The sequence below is a fragment of the Halyomorpha halys genome, unplaced genomic scaffold (genome assembly GCF_000696795.3).
Source record: "Halyomorpha halys isolate HHAL.00 unplaced genomic scaffold, Hhal_1.1 Scaffold668.1, whole genome shotgun sequence".
NCBI classification, from domain to species: Eukaryota; Metazoa; Arthropoda; class Insecta; order Hemiptera; family Pentatomidae; genus Halyomorpha; species Halyomorpha halys.
Window position 1 is genome coordinate 94,869 of NW_027111382.1, and position 10,853 is coordinate 105,721.

Here is a 10,853-nt window from a genome sequence, read left to right on the forward strand (position 1 = left end):
AAATGAATAAATAATTCAAATAATTAAATATAAAAGAGGATTTGACAAATCTAATTAGCATTCGAAGTTGGGTAACTGCACTTAATACTTTTATTACTTTCACTTAGCTATATATGGAATATACAGTAAGGGAAAGTATTGTGGTTATGCAATTTCAAATTTGAGTTTTTGATGCAAATACACGTTTTGAGGTCCACTGGTCCAAAAAAAACTACTCTCGCTAAATGGTCTGTGTGTCTGTGAACAGCCTAGCTCAAAAAGAAAATGTTGTATGAAGCAGAAATCACATATTTAAGGCGAGTATATAGTATGGGATGTGATGTGACGAGAGGTGCCACTTTATAGAATCGATTTTCACATATTTTCGATTTCGATTAACCTCACTTCTTCAATAGGGGTATTCATTTTTTTTTTTTCCTTTTCTTACGTCGGCCCAAGACTCCCGTTGGAGTCCTACACTGCATTAATAGTTATATATAGTTTCCAATAAAGTAATCAAAAATTGGAGTGAAATAACTGATTTTTTCTCCTCTTGGGTTCTTGTACTATGAGGTATAGTGCCATACATGAGTTCTAACTTGACTCAATAACTCATTTCTGGCAGTCCTTAAATGGTTACTAAGTACATAGATAATTAAAAGTAATGTATTACATAACTGGTGGACGGTCACTGTAATTATAACTTGAAAATGATAGTTCCATAATGTCATTCTTTATTTATCTTCTTGGAGATGATATAGTAAATGTTTGATTATTATTTTGTATCATTTATATTATAAATCATAGAATAGGGGTATTCATGATATTGTGTTAAATGTAAAATGTTTTACCATGTTAAATATTATAAGTACAGGATTGTGAGCAGCCCTATTTAAAGTCATATTAAATACATAAGAGCTCCTAGCGGATTTACTAGCAACTTGTTTAGTAACCTTTCCTGCCAAAACTTCATGTTATTATGTTTTATTACAACATGCCTAAAATAAGTGGAAAGTAGAAGTGTAAAAGTTTGGCTACTGATTGTATTTTTTAAAAAGTCCAAAACACAAGACAAAAGAAAAAAACAAAAACAAAATACAAACTACGAGTAAGTAACCTAACACGACAACAAATAAAACAAGCTCAGCTGGTCTGTTTCGTGACGTCATTCTCCATTTAACAGACCTAGTAACAGACTCTCAGCCATGTTACATGTTATATCGTTTTAACATGGCGAAAGAAGGAAATATTTCTCCATTTAACATTAGTTTTTCCATTTAACACGCTTTAACATGTTAAACTAAAGATCATGAATACCCCTAATGTAATGAAAATAAATAGTGCTGGGGCGGGGTGTTAGTGGTTCTTGTAGGCCAAAGTTAGGCTGCACATTCCTCATCTTAAGCCTCCCTGTATGACTTTAAAGCTTTTCTCATTCTCTCTAAAGGTACCTCTACACGTTTGCCAAACAATAGCAAATTCGCGCATTCACAAGCTTGTGAATAGGTTATTTGGATTGGACTGGTACAAGTTGGCCTAAAATGATGCCGACCTGTCAGGTGTCAGTTTTTGTGCGCTTGTGCCGCATTCACATGTTTGAGTTCAGTTTGCACTATTTAAGAACTGCCAACAAATGTATATTTGTGCTCTCCGTGTTTTAATTATTATAGATTAAATAATTAACCCTTTTTTAATATTGTATATTTTAAAATTATATCGATTCGGTCTAAATGCATTGTTTCAAATCTTGTCAATTAATTTTAGCAGTTTATTTTTTATTTAATATAGCAGAAATATATATTTAGGAAGACAAGTCTAGATAATTAAATTAAATTTTTTTTTTTATAAAAATTCTAAAATGATGGTCTAAAGTGATGTAGTACTATTCTTATGAATTTTTATCTGAATTTGCGTTACTGATATTTACATTTATTTTTGTTTCACCTATCTTTATTTTGTCCGTTTTTATAATGAAAATAGATTATATCGAATGTAATAGCTGAAAAAATTCAAAAGAATAAAACAAGCGTGTGGAAGCCGACGTTCGTTGGTTCCTTTGTTAACCAAGCATTGTTGGTCTTGGATTTGCAGCAAGTGGCAAACGTGTAGATCCAGCAGATCTTACCTCTTCAATAATTTCTTGAGTAGCTTTTGTGGCATTATACTATTTATATAATAATGGTGTGTTTGCACAAATTTGCTGTTTGGTTGTTTGCACAAAAGACAACACAGTTCCATTAATTTTCTATCTTTTGTAGCACTGCTATGTGTATAAATTGAATTCAATAAGTCTTTTGGGAATGGAAAAGATTTTATATAAGAAGTTCTTTTTATATAGACATAATTTTATGGAATTAAAAAAGGAAAAGGGACAAACTCCTTTCATATTCTAGAATATATCAAATGTATAAATGGTTTGCTACTAATTTTTCATTAATATATTTGGCAATGTCTTCTGCCATAATTATTGCTACCAATTATTTGTTTACTAATTTAATATATTTATTAATTATTGTTTGAGAGTGGTTTTATATTAATAATAACACCAACTACAAATAATTCACTTTACTCTCAATGGTTTATTTTAATCCTTCACCGTTTTGATCCTTAGGTCATTATCAAGAAGACAATTTAAAAATTGTTTTTACATTACTACCATATTAGGTCATCATATAATACCAATTTTTTTTAATATATCTAAATCATTTACTAGTCACAATTCATTTGAAATGTCTTTCTTTTGCACGTTAATTGCCCATGTCATTTATCTTCAAAAACAAAAACAAATAACAAATTAATATCTTAACAGTTTCATTTAAATTTTATAAAATGGCTATTTATTTACAAAAAGTACAATCTCAATATAAAAACTATTCTTAATTTTTTTTTTCCTTTTCTACTAAACACATAAACAATACAAACAATAAAACCTACCTCCAACAGGTTAGGACTCTGTTATCACTTCATTACAGAGCTTAATTTATTTATAATTTAATTCACATTATTTTTTATTTGTTGCTTATATTTTAATATTATTTAAAAAAACATAATTGTTGTATTTTTATCATAGACATGTTTAGGTACAAACCGTTTTTTTTTTAAAGTGAATAGTCGTTTTTTAAAATTTAAATGAAACTGTTATGATATTAATTTGATATTTTGTTTTTGTTTTTGAAGATTATATGGCAAGGGCAATTAGCCTGCAAAGGAAAGATAGTTTTAAATGAATTGTGACAATAAATAATTAAGGTGTGTTCGAAAATATTGGTATTACGTGAGGAAGTATGAGTATTATAGTGATAATGTGAAAAACAATTTTTTGGTTGTCTCCTTGACAATAGGCTGAAACTTAGGAGAATTAAAATAAACAGTTGAAAGTTTGAAGAACAGTTGAATTTAAATTGGATAATTTTTAGTTGGTGTTATTATTGCTAACAATACTTGTAATATCTACATCTTTTAAATATTATTTAATTATATTTTTGAATATTTGAACAGTATCTCTTGGAAAAAAAATCCTCATCAAACATATCTTTGTTCCTGTGTTCGTTCTTTTTTCTTTGCTGATTTTTTGGTTTTATTTTTTATAACTGTCATTTTCAGTTATCTGTTGAAGAATATAATTGTTATTAAAGTTTATTTATGTTTTTGTGAGGTTAAACGTCATTTTCCTTTTTGTTAAATAACATGAATATTTTTTTTTTTTTTGTGTGTGAATTGAACTAGAAGACTGCATTTAGTATCAAGTAGAATAGCTTTTCATTAAATTTATTAAGAGAATTTAATTTATAAATTGTTAATTTATTAAGGAGGTGATGTGTCATCATATTTACCGATTGCACAACTCGCTTGATTGCGTTCCTTTCATTTATGATGACAATTTTTTAACTTTGCCTGGGAATTCAGTAATACTTATGGCATAGGACTCTGATCAACTGTTTATTTTAAAAACGTGATGTTTGTATGTGTATGTTCGTGTGTATCTGTATGTGTGTGTTAGTGTGGGCATTTGCATTTATATTCTCTTGATAAAATCTTTTTATTTTTCATGCTTGCTTTTTTGGTGGATGGCAGACTTATAGTACAGTTCGAAAGAAGGTAAATGAGAAAGTAATTATTTTAACAATAATTAAATCTGTACTAAAATAATTCTTAATGATTAAAATGAACTAAGATAAAATACTAATCCTAATGTTTGTTGTTGGCTTTTAGTTATAATAAAATATTTATAAGCAAGGGTAATCCATTTATTTCATAATAGAGGGTAATCAATTTCATTTATTTTGTGTAATATTGAATTCATTTTTGAGGTTAAATATTGGTCTTCTTTTTTTTTCGTTGACCCCCTCCCTCACCATAATGCAGGATTGTTATCATAAAACCAGCACTGCTGATTCCGGTATTTTTCACCTTAGCGAGTAATTGGCGGAGATCAATGATTTCTATTATTTTACCTTTGTAATTATTATCTACTTTTTTTTATTATTTTAGGTTTTTCAACATCAAAATTATGTTTGTAATCGGTGCTATGGGTAGATAAAATTGTCGATAAATTATATTTTTTATCTTTAGATTTACAATTACTCTGGTATTGTTTAATTCTGTTTTTAAAATTTTTTTTAGTTTGTCCGTTATATATATAGTCATAGGATTAATACTACTAATACTATTTTATTGATAAACAACATTATCTAGAACATCAATTTTATCTTTATTGGTAGAGAATAAATTTTATAATTTATTAATCAGTTTTTTTTTTTTCAAATTTTTAATTTTTACAATGTTGAGTAGATAGTTGATCATGGATTATAAATATGACGAGAAGATGATTAGGGCTATGGTACATGAAAAACACAAATAAGTAGAAACTTATTTATGAGTGCCATCGTTCGGCCAGAATTTCAAGCCTTCATCAGAGCTAAGAACAAAAACAAGATAACAACCACAAGAATTACAGAAAAAAAAAAAGAAACATAAGAAGATAACAGATAATATAAGTACATAAGTAGTATTGAAGAAAATGCACGGTGTAATACAATAAGAATATTGTAACTGTATATAATAAAATTCAATGAAAAAGTAATATTAAAATTAAGAATGAAAAAATAAAATAATATTGATATGAGAATCAACTAAATAACTACAACCACAAAATTAAAAATGTAGTAATATAAAAATATTATTAAAAACGTACATGTGATTTATTTTACTATTTTACCTACAGATCTAATTTATCTATAACTTTATATCTATTTCTTTTATTTTACTATTTTACCTACAGATCTAATTAAAGAAATAGATATAAAGTTATATAAGCAAAGAGTTGTAATTAATATAAATAACAGTAGTAAGATGTGGTGAACATAATTATTAAAGTGGGTGAGAGAAGAAAAAAGAGAGTAAAGAAAGAAAAGAATAATAGGCAGTTAATTAGAGGGACGTACTTACTAGACAGAAGATCAACGCAAATTACAACTAATGCGGTGGGCCAATCAAGAAGTACAAATATGTTAATGAGCCACTTGTAATGTATTGACTGAAGTAAAAAGGCAGCTGTCATTTAAACAAACCGAAATTATGGCCGAAACGTTGGTACTACCAAATAAGTTCTTTGTATTCTTCACTGACCGCATGCCCAATCATTTTCTTTTAATTTTAATTTTCACATTTGTCTTTAAAAAGTATTAATAACATTGTTTTTAATCTATAAATATTTGTCAGTATTCGGCATGCAAGCAAAACATAGAATATTTTGTTGATAAATTAAAATTGATGAATTGGTGAATTTTGCCTTTATATTTAATTAAGAAAGCAATATTTTTTTAGTTTTCATTAAATATTTAGTCAAGTTAGGTGAAAGACACAGATGGCATTGAAGACAAATTGTATATTGAAAGGAAAATAAGCAATTAAAAAATATATTGTTTTAATAAATTTTTCATTAAGAACTTAACACGTATCACACTGGCAAAATTACAATAGTAGGGGTTTTCATGATGTTTTGTTAAATGTACAAGTTTTAATTATGACTAAATGTTATAAGTATAGGATTGTGAAAAGTCCCATTTATATTCCATGTTATATGTAAATTTCTGAGGAGCTCCTAGTGAAATTTCTTGGTAACTTGTATTTAACCTTGTAATCATTATAACTAAAATCTCCAAAGCTTCATCACATCATTTTTCCTCCATCTCTGTTGTTCTTAGTTTTTTTTTTCTTAGTACTTTATTATTATTTTCATCCATTTCTTTATTAGAGTTTAATAATTTTCAAAACAAAAACTGCGAGCAACTAACCTATCAGAACGAAAACAGACAAAATGGTGTGAAGCTCAGCTTGTCTGCTGCATGAAATCATTCTCCATTTACCAGGCCCATTAACAGATTTAACTGTGTTAAATGTCCTATTGCTTTAACATGCTAAAACAAAAAAATATTTATCTGTATTACACAACTTTTCAAATTTAGCATGTTAAACTTAATATCATCAATACCCCTAATATATATTTCCTAAATACGAAGTCCAAGTTTTGGTTTTAAATTTTGAGATTTATTTTAAAATTTAATAGTATTTTATAATGCAAATTTTTATCTATATTTTCAGTTTTCTTCATGGAGGAGTTCACAAGTAAATGCTCTATATATGTATTTTAGGGATAGATGTTTATTTTTTCTTGTTTATTTTTATACTGATTTATATTGCCAGGATTTAATTATACTTTTAACTCTTGATAACTCAAATTTCAAGAGAATAAAAAATCAACCATTTTTTTTTTTGTAATGATTTGCATTATGATTATCATTGTTGAGGATTAGAAGTTAGATTTTGGTGGATATTTCAAAATGTTTTTTTTTAACATTTATATTTTTTCATTCAGAGCTCCATATCCTTAAAACTACTTACAACACTAGAAAATCTAAAAGAACATAATTTAAAGTAGAGTAAATTTGCTAAAATATGAGCCCTAGTGAAACTGTTTACATTCAAAAGTTTCCAAGTTACATTTTTTAAAAGAAACATTTCATGAAAACTGTATTGAAAAATCAGTAGTTATTGAACTTATTGTGGGAAATCTTTATCTCAGAAACCACTAGACGTAGAATAATATAATATACATTTATATTAGCGCTGAAATTAAAGCTAGTTCAATGTAATATAATGTAGTTAAAAACGTTTATCTTCGTAGGAGTAGGATTATTATTGTATATAAAATTTCCTAAAATAAATTCACAAAATGTTGATTTATAGTTGTTCGGATAAAATTTTTACCCAGATTTTAATTTGATAAATTTTTACCAATAATTTAATAAATTTTTACCAATAATTTAATAAATTTTTACCAATAATTTAATAAATTTTTACCAATAATTTAATAAATGTTCACCCATAATTTAATAAGCTTTTCCCTATAATCTCATTTAATATTCGAGTAACCATTGACTAATAAAAGTAATATTTTTTTTAATAATTATGTTTTATATTGAGTACTTTGAGATTTATAGGAAAACAGTTATTCCTTCAACTTAAAGAAAGTAATTTTCACCAAAAATATTTTTGAATTACCCTCTTTTATTTATTTATTTTTAGACTGAACAAGGATTTCTCAAGAGTTTAGAAAAAAAATTCTTGTTATCAGAGATTTTCGTTATCAAGAGTTGATTGTTAATATTACCTGTAGTGCACCAGTAGCAGTTTTTGTCTAGTTGTTCCAAAAAAGTTTGGTTTTATTTAATTTTTTTCTATGTTTTTCGTAGATTCTTCCTTTTATACATATATTTTTTTAATATTCACTGGATTCATAAAGACCTCTAAGAGACCAGGCATATTTTTAACATGCTAAACTAAAGATTATTAGATTACCTCCATTGTAATCCTGATGACGTAGAAAAAATCCGGAAACATAGGCACATGAAAAGGAAATTAAAAGGAAGAATAAATTTCATAAAAAATTGAAATTAAAAAAACACTCTTCTATTAATGAATAAAATTATTTATTTAGTAGTTTATTATTCATGTAATTTTATTTCTATTTCGGGAAATTATTTCAAATTCTTTATTTTATTAATTTTACACCAATACACTAACACTGTTAGGTAAGATCAGTCCATCTTGAGGGGCTTATTTTAAAAATAGTTACAAAGTTTGTTGTCACATTAAAGTTTTGTAATATATCCAAAGTGCCTTTGCGTTATGTCATCTTTCTTTTATGTATTATGGTTAATTTTCATACTTTTAATACCTTTTTTAGTTGTCTGTTAGTTTTGAAAGGGTGTTTAACAGCCTGGTCATCAACGCCCGTTGGTTGTTGGTTTTGGTAAGGCCTACTTGTTCCATAGTCATAGCTTTGGTATGGTGTACTAATCCGCACCAGTGGGATTGATTTCCGTGAGATTCGAAATATTATTTAGCTAGACAATTATAATTTGTTTAATAATCGTTATGATGGTGGAAAGGATGATGAAAAGCAGATAAGTAACTGTTCTAATTTTAAAAATAAGGAGAGATAAATAGATAATTATAATAATTAAAGGCTGGTTATTATAGTATGATGGATGAATTTAATGACTCTTTCTATTACGGATTCGTCGTTTCTCAACACCATTAGAACATTTGTTGGTATCCCTAACTGGTTCAGAGTTAATGGGTAGTGATGACATTGTTCAAAAATGTGTTTGATGGTCAGATTACTAATTCATTTCGAACATTTTGGAGGGGCCTCTTCTGTTATGAGGTGGATGTGTGTCAATCGGGTATGTCCTATTCTGTCGCGTGATCACTACTTCTTCACGGCGTCTACTTCGGGTTGATGTAATCCAGGACTTCACATCTTTCTTTATAGGTTTCAACTTACTGGGTGGACTTTCATGCCACATTACCTGCCATCTTTTATTAATAGATTCCTTTAAAGGGCGAGCAAGTTCCTTTGCAGTTAAGATTGCATGCCGTTCTATCTGGGAGGACTAGCACTTCTCTAGCAGCTTTAGTCGGCCATCTCATCTTTAGTTTTAGTAGTCGGTCATCTCACCTTCTTTAGTTTTTTCTCATCATTTTAGTTCAATTTTTGCTTGAAATTTTGTTATTTAATTTATAAATTTTTTTTTTGTAAAAGTTTGTTATTTGTTATTATGAGAATCAACCTATAATCTGTGGTACAGTAGTGTTTTCATTAAAGCGGACATTCCTCAACTCTAACTAAATGTCAGCTACCCCATAGTTTACATGGGATTCATTGCCAAATTAGTACTCTCCAGTAAATACGCAATTATTCCTTCTGTCGGTCCACACAATTATGCTTTGGACCCACAGAAGCCTTTCCCAGCTTGTGATGGAATAGCGTTGGAGGATTTTTATAATTTTTTATCAAGCTGTCCCTCATATCATGAGGACCGAATCCGATACATACCGAAAATAAACCCCTGATCTTAAACTGTTGTTTATTTATGTAACTCGAAATCTCATACCTCGAGCTGAATAATTTTCTTCTCAATAGGATGTATAGTTTTTGTTTCTTTTGTATTGTTAAATATCTAGTGATTTTTTCTTTTACTATGAGAAATAGATAGCCCAACTTAGGTATATTGTTTATTATTGGTTTATAAATATGATTATAATTCTTTAGTCTTGTAGAATAACAATAGAAAAATATGTAACTAGGTATTGTACTGGCTAACTCTGTTGAGGATTTGTCCCGTAAACAAATAAATATATAATAGCATTTAATAACTGTCACTTCATATGTCTTTCAGCAGTATTATTGATCTAAAATTAATAAAATAAAGAATTTGAATTAAAAAGATGAATAAATTTACCGAAATAGAAAAAAAGACTAAAAGTTATTTATTTGAATTAAATTAGAAATTTCATTAGATAATCTTCTTGAGTGTGTAGCTGTCTTGCATGTTATGGTAAATTCATAGTTACCAATTTTCCTTTGTTTGTTTTAAGTTAGTTACCAACTTTATAAATATTTTGTAGAGGGTCAGACAATAGATAAGTTGTAATTTCATTATTTCATGAAAGTATTATTTATTGTTAAGTAGTGTGTGTGCATGAAACTAATTTGTAGCCCGTATAAATGGGATCTCTGTATTTTTTTATCACTTAAAGAGGGTTTTTATTTACCCAGTTTTCCAAATAGGCTGGTTTAAAATAATAGTAGTGCATATTTTATGTTTTAATATGTATGTATAGCACAACTATGTTGAATTTGCCTGTGGGTAATCGAATTTGCCTGTGGGGGTAGGGGAGAGATGCTCAGTGGCAAATATTCTCCCACCAACCCTTCCCCCACTCTTTTGGCATCTATCCACTTCTTAGTTGACTGAACTTCCTTTCCTTTCCTCGATGTACTTCTGGAACTTTACAAATATTGATTACTCATATCAGTTTTTTCATTAATATCTTAATATTATAAGTTTATCATGTCAATTCAACTGGTTTGAGGGAAAACTATCCACTCAATTTCCATTGGCCTGAAACTTTGGCTATAGCTAGAGTAATCTATCTACTTTCAAAATAAAATGAGGAAATTTGGGAGGAATTTTGGGCTTTGATACAAACCATTATCAATTGGCCATATTAAAACCAGGGGTCCAAATAATATTAAGACCAGGGGTCCAAATAATATTAAGACCAGGGGTCCAAATAATATTAAGACCAGGGGTCCAAATAATGCCTACAAAGTCAAATTTATTTTGTTACCAAGGAAAAAAAAATTTATAAATCGAATATGATCAAATAAATATTTTAATTTAGGCAACGTTTCCAAGGAATCGGTAGGCAATATTAGGATAACCCCCATTTTGACCGAAGTACACCCCCTTCCTATATATATATTGTAATAATTTTAAAAAATATTAAAAATAAAATAAAAA

The 10,853-nt window shown here is 28.1% G+C and overlaps 1 protein-coding gene across 1 annotated transcript in view; it reads left to right on the forward strand.

The window, feature by feature from the left end:
* The window catches only part of LOC106685182 (kazrin), a gene marked incomplete at its 5' end in the record, with an annotated part of 86,232 nt that overhangs the window by 73,347 nt on the left and 2,032 nt on the right, over positions 1-10,853 (forward strand). The window contains 2 exon segments of the mRNA XM_014427737.1: positions 4,054-4,077; positions 6,583-6,606. Coding sequence (XP_014283223.1) covers positions 4,054-4,077; positions 6,583-6,606 — 48 coding nt within the window.